Genomic DNA, 19788 nt, shown 5'->3' on the forward strand with positions numbered 1-19788 from the left:
ATGACGAGAAACTCAGTTAACCGGCTCAGTAAGCGCAGGACTGGATTCGAGCTGAGCGGGCTCCGGCCTCCGGGCCCCCGACCAAGAGCTACTCTGTCTGCGGGCAAATCCTGTGAGCGCCGACCGGAGCTCTACCTGTGGGGTTTGGTGGCCACCGGGTAGCTAATCATAAGACAGAGCGGCTCTAAAGCACAACTTAACTTCCGCGGAGCCACCGTTCACCCACCATGAAGCCAACAGTTATGTACTTAAGCACATCTGCATACGTCCATGTGATTCTATTTATAAAACTCCACTTGGTAGAATGTCAATAATCCCTCAGAATCAAATCTAGTAGCGTCATACACAGTAAATATTCCACAGTATTCTGGGTAATTTATGGCAGAACAGATGCGAAACAAAGGAAAAGGCTTATTTTATCCTGTCTTTTGATGGCTTTGTGACTTACACATTAATCATCTTCCTCAGGGAAGGGGAAAGCTCCCCTTCAAGAAACCTCAGCTCTTTCTTGTCAACCCTGACAGACGGGGCACTCCAAGGGATAGGGCAGCAGGTAAAAACTTGTAATACTGTGTCTACTTTTTTTATTTTTAAGATTTTATTTTAAATCTTAAATGGCTTAAAAAGCCAGTGGGGAGCTGGCTTCTCCCTGCCTGCCACTCCCCCTGCTTGTGCTCTCTCTCTCCCTCCCTCTGACAAATACATAAATAAAATCTTTTAAAAAACTGCTTTAAAAAAAGATTTTAATTATTTGAGAGAGAGAGAAAGAGAGAGCACAAGCAGGGGGGAAGGGTAGAGGGAGAGGGAGAAGCAGACTCCCCACCGAACAGGGAGCCAGACACAGGGCTCGATCCCAGGACCCTGGTATCATGACCTGAGCCGAAGGCAGACGCTTAACCAACTGAGCCACCCAGGTGTCCCTACTTTTTCTACTTCTTAAAATAAAAAAAGTCAAACCTTGTAACCCAGGAGTCTACTTTTAGGAATTCATTATGCATAAATCATTGGACAAATGCACAAGATGTATAGGTAGGGATGTTCTCCAATGTGTAAAAAAATTCAGAAACAACCTGAGCGGAAACAGCCAAACTTTCTCCCCAAAGGGGCCTGCTTAAATAAATTACGGCATATCCGTATGACAAAATACTATTATAGCCACTGAGATACAGATTTATATTTATTAACATGGAATGCTGTCTGTGTGGTTAAATGAAAAAAGCATATTACGAAAGAGTTTATGAAAGAATTGCAATTTTGTTAAGGGAAAATACTTCCAGTAGGTATATTTGAAAATGAGAAAGTCTTGACAGTGATGGAAATTCTGGTATTTTTTCCTTTCTTTGACTGTATTTTCTAGTATTTCTACAGTGAACATGTAACGTTGATAGAGTTGAAAGAGTAAAAAGGTAGAAGAAAGAACATTTGCTATAAAATGAGAATATTCTCATACCAACAGTTCTCAATTACTCTGTTAATCCATTCGAACTCTTTCTTCACTTTTTAATAACCTGAGGTCTCTTTCCGGGCCCGGCCCCTGTAGACTGCTGAAGACGCTGGGTCAGGAGACACAGCTCACGTAACAGTTTGCCAGGCTCCCAAGAAAAGCAAAACCACCACTGTCTGCTTAGCAATCTCTTAGAAAACCCCGAGAGAAAGCTGTCTTTGTAAATTTGCTCATCTTCCCCCCAGGCCCAACCAGAGCCATGAGAAATCCTGGTTTTCCGATTTTCCCATCACTCCAGCCGGGCCACCCAGCCCCCACCGCATCTTTACCTTTAGCACCTACAAGACTCCAATTTGGAGGTTTGCTCAAACTCGTGGTGCTGTGGCCCCTGGCTTTTCTGCAGGGCTCACAGCCACCCAACTTCAGAGAGGAATCAAACCCATTTAGTTCCCAAATCTAACGGCAACCAAAAAAACTTTCCCTGTGGCTTTTGCTCAGTAACTGCCCGCCGACTTTGGCAAGCAGCCTCTAGCACAATCCCTGCTGGGAGGGTTTCCACCTCAGCGAAACTCAGCTCCAAACTTCTCATCTGCCCCTTCCTTTTTCCAGGCCCTATCCAGGCCTTCCGAGGAGCCAACGAGTCAAGTGCCCCATAGACAAGAGTCTGCAAATCTCCTATACTACCAGGATGGGAAGTTTAATTCTAGGACCAACTCAAACACCGTTTTTGAACACTTGCCAAATACACATAACTCCTAGAGGGGTGTGCTGTTGGTGGGACATTACTATTACTATCTAATCCTTAGGCAGCAGAAGTGAAATTATCAAGAGAGCAAAGACAGTTTTCATAAAATAGTTCACTAGGAATAAATTATCAGTTTATAAGAGGATTTTGATTATAGTCAGCCAACAAAACTCTATACGAAAACCTTTATTATCCAAACACACACACATCTAACGTTATATTTACCAAGCCTCTTGAGGGAAGTTATTATTGCTCTCATTTTACAAATGAGGAAACAGGGACACAAATCAAAGAAATGGCTCAAGTGGGACCACAGGGCTGAGAAAGCTGCATATTCAAAACCAGCATCCAGGGCCAGCACTTTCCATGAAGGGTCAAGGCTTGTTCCAGATTACATGTCTTTTCCGTATGCACATGGCCCTGTCTGGCATTATATTAATTTTAATAATGACACTACAGTGATGTTTCAAAATTTGCTCATGTCCGTGCCCCTCTGGCTATTTTTCTATCCTACTCTATAAAACTAGACTTTCTTCAGCTTCTATGAGGTGGTTTACTTTTATTCCTTCCACTTGCTCTCATAGTATTTTATGTATCCTTTATAACTGTGCAACCCCCCCCCCAATCAATTCACCTGAATCATAATCCTGTTCAAGTTCTAACTACAAAACTGTACGAATATTTAATAGGGAGCTACCAAGCAGAGTGCTAGGCCATCGGGGAAGTAGAAAAAGTTGAAATGCCCTCAAAAGCTTTCTTTAGTCTCATTGGGAAAGTCATGTCATCTCTCCTGTGTTCAGGAACAGCAAACAGAATAGGGTTAAACTGGATGGTCTTTAAAGTTATTTCCATTTGACTTAATGAATCTAGTTGAACAGACAAAACATAAATTCATGAAACAAAAGAATAATGCAAAATAGAATCAACTTAAGCATTAAGGTTTTGGTTATATTTATTTGAATGAACCCAATCTATCAAAATAAAGATTCTTTCCAAGTGTGATCTGATATTTTGATGGTAAAATCTCATTAAACTCAGGATATCTGACATTATATACTAGTATCTTATTTTCTAGCTGAAACATGGGAAAAAAATAAAACCTCAATACAAGGGAAATATAAATCAGGTTTTCCCTGGGAACCCAGTCATAAGTGCCGTGTTGGTTTAAACAAGCTCCAGGCATCCCAGGGTCACTCCATCCCCCTATTTCTCCTCTGGCTTCCATTCCTGAGCTATAAGTGAAGCTGCTTCTAAGATCTTGAGAGCGCAGCAGGTGTAGTGAATAAAATACTCAAAAAAGCCCTGGGATCTAGCCCTGCTTCCCCTCCTTCCTGTGTGATCTCAGACATGTTACATGACCTCTCTGGGCTGCTGTTTCCATGTATATATAACAAAGGGGTTGGGCCTCGTTGGTCACTTCCAAGATCTAAACTCTTACATGCCGTGCTACCCTGCTACTTCACTTACTCCTCTCAGTTTGGAGTAACCACATCACCTGCTAACTAGTCCCACAAGGAGTGGCACTTGGTATGTAAGGCCTCTTTGGACTCACCTAGGCAGTTAGCCACTTCCTCTCCGCGAGCCCTAAGGACGGGCCCTTGCTGCCATTATTCTGGAACCCAGCACAGCGGACTTCCGGTATTTGGTCCCTCCTTCATCCTTGAACATGACAAGCCCAGCTTGTCTCTCTGCCTTTCTGCTCACCTACTGTCCTTTAAGCCCAGCTAGATGAAGGGCCTCTCCACTCCCTGTATTGGTCTTTTCCCTAAACTTCCCTTCTCAAGCAGCAATACAAAGTAACACGTACTATTTTATCTTTTTTTTTTTTTAAACACTCCCAAGTCACATTTATTCTAGGTGTGTGATGCCGGTTCAACCTTTGAAAATCAAACAATGTAATTCACCACATCAACAGGCAAAAGAAGAAAAATCATATGACCAAGTCAATTGATAGGGAAAAAAAATACATTTGAAAAAATCCAACATCCATTTATTATGATAAATAGGAAATAGGAAAATAGAAATAGAGTGCAATTATTTCAACTTGGAACAGAACATGTATTAAAACCCTACTTATCTTTCGGTGTACATATTCTGTGCCCCAAAATAGAATATTTCATTTGACTACACACATTCACTGAGCACTTATGATATGCCAAGTTATTAGGTTCTGGAAATACTATCTTTACCACTGTCACAAAGCTTAGATGTTACTGGACTTCTGTGCCTAATGTATACCTAATCCATAGGATTTAGCACAGCAACTGGCACTTAATAAACGGCAACAATTATTGTAACTTAGAGTGCCCTGAGCATTACTCTGCAATAGTTGGGATAAAAGACACTACCCAAAGATTATTTATTTATTTTATTGTATGTATGTATGTATGTATTTTTAAAGATTTTATTTATTTATTTGACAGAGAGAGACACAGCAAGAGAGGGAACACAGCGAGAGAGGGGGAGTGGGAGAGGGAGAAGCAGGCTTCCCGCCAAGCAGGTAGCCCGATGCGGGGCTCGATCCCAGGACCCTGGGATCATGACCTGAGCCAAAGGCAGACACTTAACGACTGAGCCACCCAGGCGCCCCCCCAAAGATTTTTAAAAATCATGAACTATCCTTTTATGAAAATTTTAGTTAAAATTTAGGACCTGTGGCACTGGGCGTAAATCAGGTTTCAATCTCCCTCTAAGCGGGGCAGAGGCTGGAGAGCAAGAAAATCAAATTCCCTATCTCCAAATCACTGAGGAAAGAGCTAGAGGAATTCTACCATATTTTTTGTCTAAGTATTGCTGTGAGGTCAGCAGTAAGTAGATGCATCTTCACATTTCAGTAGATGCTAAGATGCGCATTTTTTTAAAAGATTTTTTTATTTATTCATTTGAGACACAGAGATAGAGAGAGAGAGAGAGAGAGAGCATGAGCAGGGGGAGAAACAGAGGGAGGGGGAGAAGCAGGCTCCCCGCTGAGCAGGGAGCCCTATACGGGGCTCGATCCCAGGACCCTGGGATCACGACCTGAGCCGAAGGCAGACGCTTAACCATCTGAGCCACCCAGGCGCCCCCATTTTTTTCACATTTTAACATCTCTAAAAGCAAGATGTGTTTTCCAAGTAACAGCGTGTTAAAGTTTAATTAGAAGTCATTTTTTTAATGGTACCTAAACTTATTCAGTGTCTTACAGTAGATGGTGTTTTAGATTCAATGAAACGCAATATATTCCATCAGTCTCCTCTCAGTTCACGATTAGAAGGGGTTGGTTTCTTGATATGGTGGAACGAGGGCCACTGTAGCCATGTGTACAAACGTGTTCCTTCTCACCAGTAATCACAGCGCATGGGCACCGTCACAGCCTGATGGTCATGCCCAGTGTGGGCACTGCCTGGTTTCTCAGCAAATATCAAATTGGAAAATTCTGGGGCACCCACTCTATGGGTGAGTCAAGTTCCTGAGTCCTCACTTTGACATCCCATTTAAGGCCAGACCTGCCATGGTTTTGCAAGTTAGCTGCTTTGATTCACCCCTCCTCACATTGCGCCCTCTAACAGCCCTCCACAAGAGCACCTCTTCCTATCCATGCTCGGTGGATCCAGCCTTTCCTTGAGATCTCTTGCTTTTACAGAGACCTGCAATCTTCCCAGGCTAATCTTCCTGTGTTGCTGATGAAACATTATACAAAGACAATTTAGGTAACGGCTTTAGAGAAAACAAACAACCTGGCTTGAGGATACAACTCCCGATTCCAGGGCAAGGTCTCTGGGATGGGTGGGAGTCTGTCAGACTGGATCATTCCAACCTCAGGAGGGCCTTATTTCCTCTCAGGCTTCAGTCACCTCCCAACCTTTGGGGATATAGGGCCCTACATGTATGTCCTTTTGCCTCCACATATTTACCCTTTTCTTCTCCTTTCCCTCCTGCCTACCCATCTATCTTCCAACAAGCAACAACACCGTGATTTTAAAAAGTAAGCGCAGGAAAGCTTTGTCCAACTCTGTGCCCCCTCAGCTACAGTCACAAGTCTTTGATTCTTTTTGTGAAAGGTCTTGGAAGAGTGGTCTTCATGCCCTCCTTCTATGACCTCATCCCCCATAGAAGTCCTCTGTAAGTAATTCTGAATCATCACTGTTCCAGCAAAATTGGTCTTTTCAGTCGACCAATAACCCCCTCGACAAATCCAATGGCATTATCCTTGATTTCCCTGGGGCACCTCAAAGCATTGGCCATTCTCTCTTCCTTTAAATTCTCTGGTTTTCTCCTGACCTCCTCACATGATCTCGCCCTATCCCTCCTCCTCCTGCTCCCAAACTGTGGCTCGGTTCTCAGACACCTGCCCTTCTCCCCAGTCGCTCCTTGCCTCACAGAAGGCATCTACACAGAGTTCCAGTGATTACATCTGAGAGGATAACTCAGCACATGAGGCCTGGCTCACCTTATTCCTCAAGCTCTGGTCCAAACTGCCATCGGTTTCTAAGATTTCAGTACTCCAGTGATCTCCACACTGTGTTCCTCTTTGTCACTGCAACTATGTGCCCTTGCTCAATCAGGAACGCTCCCCCTGCTTCTCTCTGCCTACATCAACCCCCATTACTCACTCACTTCAGCTTTAGCTCAAGCTCAAACATCTTCCTAAAGCCTTTTCCTATAACTCAGGTAAGGACTGAGTTTTCCCCTTCTGAGTGTCCATAGCATTCACTGTCCACAGTATACACTTGTGTACTTTATTTATTTATTTATTTATTTTATTTTATTTTTTTTTAAAGATTTTATTTATTTATTTGACAGAGAGAGACACAGCGAGAGAGGGAACACAAGCCGGGGGAGCGGGAGAGGGAGAAGCAGGCTTCCCGCTGAGCAGGGAGCCCGATGCGGGGCTCGATCCCAGGACCCTGGGATCATGACCTGAGCCGAAGGCAGACGCTTAACGACTGAGCCACCCAGGCGTCCCACACTTGTGTACTTTAGTACATGATTCCTATTTTTACATTTTACCTCATCTATTGATCTGTAAACTCCCGTGCGTGTGTTGGGGTGGGGGAGGCATCCTTCTCTGGATATGCCCTGATGCTTGGTACAGTGCTAAGTACAAGTACTGGCTACTAAATCCCTGTTGAACTATATTCAGAGGGGATGCGGGGTCTCTGTGCTGGTGAAGTGATGGTGGTGGCTCATGTTTCCTTAGCATTACTATGTGCCAGGCTCTCCTGCGCTGTTCTAGGTACCTAGATAGCTATAAACTCACTTCATCCTCATAACACTGTCACGTAGGTACATCATCTCGTTTTACTGATAAAGAAACTGAGGCATAGAGAGATTAAATGCTTTACACAAGGTGACACAGGTAGTAGGGCCAAGTGGGGGAAAAGTATCTAACAGTTCCCCTTAAGGGACTTATAAAATTGTATTTGGATTATTTGTTTATATGCTGTTTTCTGTTCAAAACCACAAGTTCCTGAAGGCAGGCACGAGCCCTACCCATCTCCAATGTCTCAATGAGGACACAACTGGCATTCTGGGCAGGACAATTCTTCACTGTGTAGGACGGGTCTACACACTGAAAACATTCAGCGTCTCCGGTCCCTGCCTTCTAAACAAGTAGTCCCCTGCACGCTGCCACTGTGACAGCCAAAGGATACCTCCACCCCGTTCCAAATGCTGGGGTCGGTGGGGCCAGCCATGCCTCAGAACGCCCGCCATCTCCAGAGCCCGCTACATCCCAAGTCGGCACCATTGGCAGCCGCTGTGGCGACGATTCACACCAGCTGACCCCCATCTCGGACTTCACGTCTACCATTTTGGACCACGGATTTGTACCTAATCAATGAATGGTTAGTTCATATGATGAGGACTAACTAAAAAACACAAGCTGAGTCACTTACACTCACTCTCCCGGGAATCTGAATTAGGATATCAGGCAGATCAAACAGGAATAGAAGCTGTAATAATGCTCCAAGGCAGTGGTAGGACGAGTCTGGTTATGTGTAATCTAAAGTGCAGAGGGAGTAGAAACTATGAGTAAACGGGAAGTGTGGGTCGGCAGCAAGAGGAGACCAAGCAGAAGTTCAGGGAAATGCAAAAATGTCGAGAGAGAGGGAGAGAGAGAGAGAGAGGGAGAGAGAGGGAGGGAAAGGGAATGGCTGGTCCCGAGGACATCTGGCTCCAGCCCACTGGTATGGGAGCAGGAGCTCCATCCCTCCTCAGGATCTCCAGGTAATCGCGGTCTAACCAGAATGTAAACAGCGTTTGGAACTCAACACACTTCTGTGAGCTAAAAATAGATGAGTGGCTCTTGCTGATAGTAACATTATGAAATTAGAGGAAGCTGCACAAAGTGCTCTGGGAACAGTCAAGCAGGTGAATTAGAGTGGTCCTACCGCCGCTACCTGTATGACTGAGCGTGAAACTCCACCGTCTGTTTTGCTGGCCATTTGTGACTCCGATGGGTACGTCCCCTTGTCTCTAGAGTGGCAGAGGCCTCACGGCACGTGCCACACTCACGGCTTGCCATCAGCATATGAAATCAGCCAGGATGGGGCGCCTGGGTGGCTCAGTCGTTAGGAGTTAGGCCTGCCTTCGGCTCAGGTCATGGTCCCAGGGTCCTGGGATCGAGCCCCACATCGGGCTCCCTGCTCAGCGGGAAGCCTGCTTCTCCCTCTCCCACTCCCCCTGTTTGTGTTCCCTCTCTCGCTGTGTCTCTGTCAAATAAATAAATAAAATCTTTAAAAAAAAAAAAAGAAAAAAAAAAAGGAAATCAGCCAGGATGAAAAGCTCATGTCTTGGATTGACTGGCAGACATTTTATTCCAATAATTTGAATCCAGACTGTAGCTACAAAGATATCATGTTCACACACTTGGAATGAAAAGAAACCTTGCCCCATAGAGTGCTAAACCCCAAACTATGTGTGTAACATTGGCAAAAGTGCCTTCAAGTCTACGCTACTTTTTCTCATCTTGGGAGAAAACAAAACAAGATTTTCCTGGACTCTGTTGGTCCACTGCAATTATTGTCCAAACTTTAAAGGAATTGCATCTCTCTTTTCATCACCACTTCTCTCCTAAACTCCTTGTAATGTGCTCTTGGCCTCGTTTGTTCCTCTTCCTCACCCCACCCGCCAAATGCGAGGTCTTTCCTTGGTCCACACCCCCACCCTTTCTCTGCCGCAGCGTGTCACTCAGCTACGCCCCCCTCCATTTGAAGTCGCTCCCCTGGCACCCCTAACACAGTACTTTTCTGCTTTCTGAGTTCACTGGTGTGGAAGGAGCTCAGAGCTGTGCTTCTGGCTTCAGCCCTGATGGTCTGGGCATCGGGAGACCTTGATTCAATTCCTGATCTAAGGATTGATTTTGGACATACATTTCAATTTCTCTGAGCTCCATCTCTTTGATTACAAAAACAGTGGGTCAGATTTAAGTGTTTTTCAAACATTTTTTTACTGTGGCCCCCACACTTCATACTGTGACTCAACATACACATAACACATAATACGTGTGTGCGTGTGAGCGTGTGTGTAGAAGTATGACATACATACTTTTAGTACATCAGATGTGCTATGACATTCTCTATTCGCTTCTATTTTATTTTTCAAAAATGCTAGTTGTAACCCACCGAATAGACTATAAGACCCAGTCGTGGGTGGTTACCCCTTATTTATAAAACACGGGACTTGCTGATGTGTAGTGATACGGGATTCTACTGCAGCCCTCCAACCCTGGACCTCCAAGCCTTGACTCTCACCTGAATTCCAGTGTCCTATTTCTCTCTGTAAGAGTCCTTCATTCTGATATCCTAATATCACATAACTCAGTTAACATGGAATTTGAAGCACCAGGTCCTCTCCCCATCATAACCACTTATGTTATTAGCAAGCGTAAAATCTTCATGCCGACTTTTGGTCTAGCAATGGGAGAGCAGATTACATTGTACCAACCTACCTACTGAGAACTACTAGCAACTCTGAATAAGGCATTTTTTTTTCAAAGTAACTATGTGAAGGCATTGGAAAGCAACCAAAAGCAGGCCGAAACTAGAGGGGATAAGACTCAAAAGAAGGGAAGCAAACTAGGTAAGATCCATATTTACCCAATTCTTATCCCCTGAAGTCAATCCCTAGTCTTCCAGGATGTGGGGGAAATAAAGCAAAAATGGTTAAGTTAACAACTGGCAACTTTCTTGGGCTGAAGAGTCAAAGGCTCACATCTGGGGCTGTGAAGTGGCTAGATATTATGGGAGAAATCCTGGAAAAGAGGGAGCCACAGAGACAGCAGCCCAAAATCTGTGCAGAAATTCCCCTCAAATCCTTGAACTATGTCTGCAGGTGATGGGACTCCAGGAAGGCAGCAGAAAGCAGTAACAGCTGGAGGCCCAGGAGCCTGGCAGATATTCACAACTGTCTGGGGCTGAGAAGACACAGCCTGAAATTTGAGTCCCTCCAACTTAGGAGGTTCAATAAACACTCTGGTTTTCCACTGAAGCCTCAAAAGAGCCATACCTTAGGAGTTAGGCCTGCCTCCCAGGACGAGGGGCCGCACCCTAGGACTAAGGGCAAAACCGTAACAGACCTGCCCTAGCCACACTGAAGACTGAGGCCATCATAGGAGAATGACTGATAAGGCAGGTGAGGGAAAGGACACATCCTGATAGAAGGACCTGGTTTCTAGCTCAAGAGACAGACTGGAGCAGCCATTAAACAGTGCTTTGTTTCTCAGAAGGAGCAGGGGAGGCGGGGGAGAGTGGGAGAAGAGGGACGGGGTGCTCCCCTTGGATAATCACACCTGCAGACACAGGGTCTGAGGACAGATGTCCCATGGGGGGTCCATCTGGATCTCAGGAGAAAGGGGACCTCACAGCGACAGGCTGGTGGAGCAAATGATAAGGGGGAAGGGAGGTGGATCACCAAGAGACAAAGAACTCATAATTTATGAGCACCTACTATGTTCCAGACATGTCATTAAGTGCTTTATTTATGTTCTCTCACCGACACAGGTAGTATTATCTTCACTTTATAAATAAGGAATCCAAAGCTCAGAGAGGTTAGGTAATTCACCTAAAGTTACACGATAGTAAATGGTGGAGCTGAGATGTGAACTCAGGGCAGAAGACAGACTCCAACACTTGCTTCTTTCTGGAATTACATGCTGTAACTGTAACATTCGGGAAGGGCAGTGGTGTGTGAGTAAGACAGCAGCAAAGAATGGTAGAAAGCAAAAGGGTTTTCAGGCAGACTAAGATTCTGTTACAGGTCAAGGAGGATCCTAGAGGTACAAAAAAGGGGTGTCAACTGAGCTAAATACGAATGCACCATCAAAACTTCAGTCCTTGAATATAAAGAGAGGGAGTTATAAAACTGGAAATGACAGAAGGTGGGACTTAGCTGGTGTTAGAGAGGTCATAGGGCAAATTGCACCACTCCGGAGCTTGACTCTTGTTAAGTCAGAGTAAACACACTTTGAGGCTTAATACAATAAGGAACTAATGATAGGAAACAAAGTTCATCTAAGGAACAGATGTGGGGAAAGGGAATAGGAGCAATACGAAAACAAGCAATATAAGGAATCAGAGAATCACTTGTGTGTGTGTGTTGTTGTTCTTGTTGTTTTGAGCTGGAAGGACTTTAGAAGTCATTCATTCCCTATCATCTTAGAACAAAAAATGCACCTAGAAAAAAGTGGCTAGCTGTTAAATACCTGGTCTCCCAACTAAAACCGGGTTTGGTTTCATTCTTATCTTTTTTTTTTTTTTTTTTTTAAGATTTTTTATTTATTTATCTGAGAGAGAGAATGGGAGACAGAGAGCACGAGAGGGGGAGGATCAGAGGGAGAAGCAGATTCCCCACCAAGCAGGGAGTCCGATGCGGGACTCAATCCCGGTACTCCAGGATCATGACCTGAGCCGAAGGCAGCTGCCCAACCAACTGAGCCACCCGGCGCCCCCGTTTCATTCTTATCTTTACAAATGCAGGTGGAGAGCCTGATTTATCTGCAACAATGCCCTGGAAATTCTGGTTTAGTCAAGTCTGTGTTGGAAAACCACAGGATAAACCACTGGTAGTTCTGGGATCACAGACCAGGGACTTGTGTCCCCGACAACAGTGAACCTATTCTGAAGATCTAGATGAGAGACTTTCCACTTTGGAGGAAGGTGTGAGATGGACTTTCTAGATCATTTACATTTCTGACTCTAACTCCTATCCTCTGGTCATAACCTATACTCCCCCATATTGGCCCAAACCAGAAAGTTGGCTTGGCAGGAGAATAGCATATACATAATAAAAATAAAGGTCTAACAGGGAGTCCAGAAATTATAAAACAACAACAACAACAACAAAATAAAACAAACATAGTTCATTTCAGAGAACTGGAGAAGACAAACTGGCAAGAAAGAAATAACGTCAAAGAAAGAAAGAACGAAAGAAACTCTACATTATAAAAGACTCAATTAATACTCATGTTACAGATAAGTTAGGTAAGGCTAAATGAGATGAAGTAATTTGAATATACAAAGCATCATGTGCATGAATAAAGCACCATGAAGAATATAATCTTCTGATTTCCATTCACTTAAGATTCCTGAATGTCAAGACATAACACTCTATAAAACAAGTTAAAATCTTCTTTTCCCTAATGTCTAAAGAAGTGTAGGGATTGAGAGAAAGAACATGCCAGGAAAATAAATTTTCTCTGGGTGCCTCAATAATGAACTTGCCATCCCCATTAAACAAAACAAAACAAAAAATTACAGTACAAATGGAAAGATATTTGGGATTAGAGACGCCTGACAAAACCGAGAATGGTAAAGAAAGTTCCCATGAGAACATGGTCTCATTCTGGAGGCCCCGGAGCGTATTTATAGCACTGCACAGGCTCTTGCTCTGTAAAGTGCCTCCCAAAGGGATTAAATCTCTAAGGCTGTTCTCATTCAAACCACACTTAAATAAGAATTTCGAGGGTCGGTTTCCTTAGGTGCATGAGTGTTCCTAGTACTGGTATAACCACCCCTTTTATCTATTTTCAGGTTTTATCCTTCTCAAAAGGATGACTGAGTTCATACCTTGAGTTTTCTTCCTGTTTTGCACAAATTCTGAGCGTCTCAGGCTGCTGGGTGCCGTGCGGCGGAAGCAACTATTCCTTTTCCAAGTCTCCAGGCCATTTCTTTTTTTGTCTTCCTCAAAATGCCAAGTATTCTTCCCTAATGAAGGCCCCTGAAGAACGCCACAGTGATCTTCTCCCCGGCCCCCTCTCATCCACTGACTCTGCGGACTATCCGGGAAGATGCCCCTGCTCCCAAGCGCCATCGTTCCTGCTTTGTCAATGCCATTCTCCTCCCAATTCTTCATCTGATGGACAGAATCTGTCCCTCTATAATTCTGAAATTTATACTCACAGTTGGCAAATAGAGTATCGTAGCCTTTATGTTCTGTGTCAAAGTCACTCTGATCCAGGGCATGAGTCTTTGCGTTGGGACAGATTTTACCATTTTCACAAACCTTTCTGTCCCCTTCATAGTATTTGACAAATTCTTTACCTTCATTGACTCCATCCAAATCTGGGAAGTCCACAGACTGACCATTAGTATAATTCCCAGGAACCTGACATAAATTGTTGCGGTTTCTATAATAAAAATTAGCTTCTTTACAATCCTCAAGATTATAATTAAAATTCTTGTGGTCCATGTGCCACTTCTCAGGTTGACCACAATTCCCCACAGAATCATCCAAACCACTGTGGCGAGTGCACGATTCAGTTTCTTTAGAGTCCTCAGGATCAAAATTCAGATTCTGACCATCCGTGTGGCCATTCATGTCCCCATACCCTCCAGCTTTCCAGCCTTCCGAGCTGCCTGTAAGTCGGTTATCCTTAGTCCCCGGGCTCGGATTCCCATAATCCACATTTTCTGAGTTCTTGTAACCATCACAACCCTGAGCCATACTTCCGTAGTTCATACAGTCCTTTCCACTTTCTTCCTCTTCCTCATGGTCCGAGTAGCTTGGTTCACTCTGCTCAAAAGCCCAGTATCCACAATGCCTTTTTCTATAGGGCCGATTCTTCCCCAAGGTCCAGTGTCTGGAATCCAAGCCACCTTCTCTGTAAAGTCGATCCAGCCCTGTAAGGTCCCTCTTCTGTAGACTCCTGTGGTCTTCATACTCCCAGCTGGAGCCCCAGTGCCCTTTCTTCTCCGTTTCTCTTTCTTCTCTAACTTCTTGGGTCTCCCACATGTTCGGTATGCATAAAGACATGCGTTTTACTTCCTCCTTCCATGGGCCTGGGTGGGGCTGAAATGTGGACAGGTGCAGGTTAGCCTAAGGCTGTATCTGTCCTTCTGAAAATGTCTCCCCAAGTGCTCGAGACACTCTTCTTGCTCCTCCAGCTGGAGCCCAGAGAGATGTGGAGTTATTTCAACCTCAGGATCCAATCAGTGAGCTGCTATATCTTTCCCCACAGAGGCCAGAAGATAATTAGTAACTAGTGTTCATGTGATTGGAGTTGGCAGCTTTGTTCGGTGTTTCCCTCAAGCTGGTCAGACTGGCTTGGCTGCTTTCTGTGCCGAAGGGAGAAGTATTTTGCTGTTCGAAAGGTTTTGTAGAAAAAGCAGAGTGAGCGAGAACAGCCCCCTTTAAAAGCCCAAGGTAAGGTCATATATCTCCTCTGCCTCTTTAGATATTTCAGTCATCAACCAGCGGTATAAATAATGTTTTTGTGCACAGCTCAACACATGAAACATGTGGACGTTTCCCATCCTCCAAGTTCGGCTTTCTAATCCCTGGACATCTGAAACTCTGGGACTCCCTTCCCCTCCTCTCTTCCTCCTTTGAGAGTTTGCTTTTATGGGAGTCAGATTACCAGCTGGTGTACACTCAAATCACAAGTGGTTTCAACTCCCACCTGCGGATGTCCCACTGAAGGAAGAAAGAGAACTTCTTTTTTACTCCAATCTGGTACATGGGTAATTTTAGAACTGTCCCCTAGAAGAATGTAGTTACGCACGCTTTCACACTTTCCTTGATACTTGCCACGCCAGAAAAGCATGAAGACCATTTCCCAAATCTCTTTTCCATCCCATCATCCAGCATATTCAGGAACTGGGGAATAAGGTTAGAAATGAGAAAGGTGCAGATAAAAATACCTATTTGGATCAACAAACATTAGATGGGTGCCTACTACAGGTGAGGTATTGCAGAAGAGAGAAAAAATGGACAAGTTAGCCCCTGCCTCTTGCAATGCAGGAGCAATACTCTACAGGAAAACCAAATGTGACAAGTTCTATAACACAAATGGCAGTGACGACAGAGCGGGGTCCCCGGCGGGGCAGCATTTGAGCAGCGCCTTCGAGCACGAGCAGGATTTCCACAGACTGTCCACAAATGGAGAATTAGGAAACGGGGAACAGTTTGAAGGACAGAGTAAGTAGAAAAAGTAACAGGAGATAAGGCCGGAGGGGTAGATTGGGGCAGATCCCAAGGGACCTGAATGCCGTTTACTTCATTCGATGGGGAGTACCATGCTCAGAGACAGGCTTCAGTAAGATGACTCTTCTCGCTATCTGGTCATCTATCCGACGTCCAGGAATGATTCCTTGAACCTGTGTCTAATCCCTATTTGTGAAACAATATACAATATAACCGTGAGGAGACCGGGGTTATATGCTTTGTCAATAATGAGATGTTTACTCTCGGACAAACCACTTACTCTCTCTGGGACTCAATGTACCCATCTGTAAAATGAGACAGCTGGCCCCCATGACTCCCAATTCCTTCAGTTTTAAAAATCCATGGTTCTGTTTTCTTCACTACTTCTTTTTCCTTTCTCAAATACCTAACGTGCTAGCATGCACTTTCTGGATTCTCTACTAGTAGTTACCAAATCAACCTCTGGATTGCCAAATCTGATTTTCACGGGAAGGTCTCTGTCTGCTCTGTTCCCTCACACCTAAACCAAGAGCGGAGACGGCAGCAGCCCTGGCAGCTTCTGGGTTTTCAGTGTGAAGATGCGCTATGATCAGCGTGAGGGCTAGGGAGCTGAGGGGTTTTTTTGTTTTTTGGGTTTATTTTATCTTCAGTATTATCCTTACTTTACTGCAGATAAAGAAAGAGTCTCAGAGTTTGAATAACCCGGTCACATAAGCTGGTACAAGGTGGGGTTACAACCTGAACTCAGATTCATTTGACTCTGTGGCCCTAGACTAATAGAGGGTATCTCAAAAATGTAGGAAAACCGTAATTTCCCTCGAACCAAGCATACAAACAAGTAAACGCTCTCACGGTCTAAGTCAGAGGTGGGCCACTTCTGAGGCAAGCGTGCGCACACTGCTGCCCACCCTCCCCGCCACCGCCATTCCCTCTGTGTCTCCAGTCCCAGGCATGGCCCCTCCACCCCCCCCGCCCCTCCACCCCCTGCCACAGGGCTGTCCCTCGCCGCTCAACCACAGCGTGCGCCCAGACTGGTACATAAAGTAAACCCGGCACACTTTTAAATATTGAAAGCAAAGATGAAGCTTTCCCTAGCTGTTATGGAAAACAAAGTTCCCTTTAGCAACTTCGTATCTTTGATAAAGCTAGCCGGATAAGAAACAAAGGTCCCTTTAGCAACTTCGTATCTTTGATAAAGCTAGCCGGATAAGAAACACACCTAGTACACCCACCAAGAGAAGAGATAAAAGAGGCTAAATTACAGGTACAAAGGATATTAGTTATAAAATGACCCACCAGAAGAGGTTATGTGAAGCTAAAAGAAATGATCTTTGAATAAGAGGAGAGTGAGTAGCAGGTTATAGTACGAGGCTCCCCACTCCTACCCCAAACCCATCCCATCATTCTTTTCTAAGTCCTACTGCCTTCATAGTTTGCATAAAGATGTAAGCTGCCTCAGCTTCACTTCCATATTGCTGGGACCCAGAACTAATCCGAAGCTGTGAATGGGGTGCTATTTTCATATGATAAATCTGTGTGCAAAGACATGGGGCCTGAGGGAAAGGGGAGGAGGACTACTGTTCTACTTTTCTCAGTCTTGGTATCACTGGCAAAATTCAACCCTTCAGATGGCATCCCTCTGTGTGGCTCTCCCTTTCACGGGACACAACCGTCACATCCCACTGGCCCTTCCTGAGGCCCTTATGCAGCTCTGTGCCCCAGTGTTTGCTGTTTGTCACCAGAGGGTGGGTGACCGGCTGCAGTGACCATCCATGTGTGCCATAAATGGAAATATTGCTGTACGCAATGCTGGAAGGGAAGCCGGGCAGCAGGATTTGGAAGAAGACAGAAAGGGAGAAGGTGCAGGAAAGGTAAAGGAAGAAGAGGGAGGAGGACAGGAAAATAACCAGCAAGAACATGTGCTTCCCTACTTTTGTTAATGTCTCCGTTAACTGTGCAGACCAAACCTCCTCCACTCAGGTGCCCGACGCTCCCGCACAAAGACTGCCCCAGTGACATTCTCCGATTCCTACGGTTCTTGCCATTTTCCAGAGCACTGAGCAAATCTCTCTCTCATCCCACCCATGTTACTTTATTATAGCTGTTTCTCTCCATTTCTTACACTGAATGCTCCTTGCAGGCAGGAACCATGTCTAATTTATAGGCATGCGCTAGATGCCAGGCAGAGGGCAGGATAGCTTGGGGCTTAAGAGCGCAGCTCTGCGAGGCCTGGGTGTGAGTCTGGACTTTGTCACTCACCAGTGGATAATCTTGGGGAAGTTACTGAGGCTCTCTGAGTCTGTACTGTCATGTTTTCATCTTAAGCACAGAAGACGTGACATTTTTGTGGAACAGGACTAATTCTAAAAAGTATCATTATTGAGAAATTCCCACTACCTGGAATTTGAGATACTTTTGTTCTGCCCCCTGAGTATCTCGTGCAAGAACAGTTTACGAATGTATCTCAAAACTTACAAGTACAGAAGGCGGTGGAAGATCCTGGAACTTGCTATGGCTTTGGGGATGTAGAACTGAGCCGACATTCCCTTAGAATTCCTTTTCAGACACTCTGACATCATCAACGTATCTGACAATCCCCCAGGACTTCAGGTACTCATCTTCAGTCATCATTTTTTTAATGCCACTTTATTTCTTAAGTAAACCCTACCCCGCAATGTGGGGCTCAAGCTCACTGACCCCAAGACCAAGAGCTGCATGCTCTGCCGACCGAGCCAGCCAGGCGCCCCTACAGGATCACCTCTCTGAGGACGTGCCTCGGCGCTCATCCTCACGCTTCGCCTTGAGGGTAACTGCTGCTGCCGCCCCCGCTCACCGCCGTGATCCAGGGGCTCAGTGGCCTAGCTCTTCCCTCATTCATCACACCAAATTTGCTCCAGGACCCCTCCTGCTGGCCCGCCTCTGAGTCTGCAGTCCCTCAGACCTGCGCCCACTTGCAGAGCAGTCCTCTCCTGAGCACACTTCAGAGAGAAGTCTCCTCTCTTTAACACCGTCTGCTCTCCAGCTTTCAGAAAATGACTCCATCTCTGGCCTTCCCAGAATACTCTTTCTCCTTGGAATTTATTTTTCCAGTCACGTACAGTGGCCTGAAGCAGAGGGGGAGGGAAGCATGTGGACCTGGCCCGCCATTCTCCTGCTTTTATTTCTCATTAGCATCCTGCAGGCCCTGCATCCGCAGATCAGTCTGTGGCGTGCTTTCTTTCCTGACGACACGTGGGCTCGCAGCTCTCTGGCACACCTGCCCAAAGTGACACGGCCGTGTTGGCCTTGGGCCCTAGTCTGCTGTTGCCTTGCTTTCTGCCTTTTTCCTCTAGAAATTATTGCTGTTTCTTCACCCTTCCCCTATCAAATCTACCATCCCACTGCGTTTGTACCCACACACTCTGCCTCCCCTCCTGTTAAAATGGAGAAACTGTCTCTGCTCCTCTAACAGGCCAGTCTCTCTGTTGGTTCACTGGATCCCACTCCCGCCTAACCCCTCAGAGACTGTGTTCCAGCAAGTCAGCCCTCCCTCTTCTGCTTTCTCAGTGCACCTGCTCTAATGGATCAGTCCCACTCACTCGACTATCTGCTTCTTGTCCTTTGCTAGTCCGTCTTCCTGGTCTTCCCCGCTCTCAGACCCTGGCGCGCCCCAGGGCTTCTCCTAGATCTGCAATTACCCAGCACACAGCAGGAATGCGGGAAGCATGGATATGACGGAAATGTGGTTTCCGCTCTTATTCAGTGCAGCCGCCTCTCAGTCTAAGGAAGAATTGCAGAGGAGACGGCTCTGGCTAAAGCTACTCATAGGGCATCCATGGTGCTCAGCCTCTGGCGGTATGGACAGAGCATCTGCAACTGAGGGAGAGGACAGACCCCTAAGACCTAAAGATAAGTTCCCCAGCGGAGGAAGAGAGGAAGCCCGGATGAAAAGAGACAACTGGGAGAAGAGAAGGCAGGAGCGAGAGCCTGGGAGCGCTGTAAAAGGCAATAAAGGCTGGCATATAGGAAAATAAGAGGTGTTTGGGGGAAATCTGATATGCTCCGAAGGGTATGAATGCTCTCAGTGGGACAGGGCTGTGAGATGCATTTAAGATCCCTCAGAGTTTAAACCTGGTGATGAACTTAAAGGGTTAGGAGTTAGGTTAGGGTTCAAATAGAGAAGCTGAACCGTGAGCAGCTTTGGGATGTTGGTAGCACG

At 45.5% G+C, this 19788-nt stretch overlaps 1 protein-coding gene across 5 annotated transcripts in view; it reads right to left on the bottom strand.

Annotated features, from left to right (window-relative positions):
- Window positions 1-19788, bottom strand: part of DNMBP (dynamin binding protein) — a 103156-nt gene that overhangs the window by 28522 nt on the left and 54846 nt on the right. Inside the window, exon 1 of one of the 5 annotated variants that reach the window (XM_032432352.1) lies at window positions 13235-15415. The exons of the other annotated variants lie outside the window; for them this stretch is intronic. Coding sequence (XP_032288243.1) covers window positions 13235-14420 — 1186 coding nt within the window. The 5' untranslated portion in view covers window positions 14421-15415. Of the gene's footprint in view, window positions 1-13234; window positions 15416-19788 lie in introns of those variants that run through there. 5 annotated transcript variants of the gene reach the window in all.

Source organism: Phoca vitulina, unplaced genomic scaffold (genome assembly GCF_004348235.1).
Source record: "Phoca vitulina isolate PV1807 unplaced genomic scaffold, GSC_HSeal_1.0 scaffold48, whole genome shotgun sequence".
Classification (NCBI taxonomy): Eukaryota; Metazoa; Chordata; class Mammalia; order Carnivora; family Phocidae; genus Phoca; species Phoca vitulina.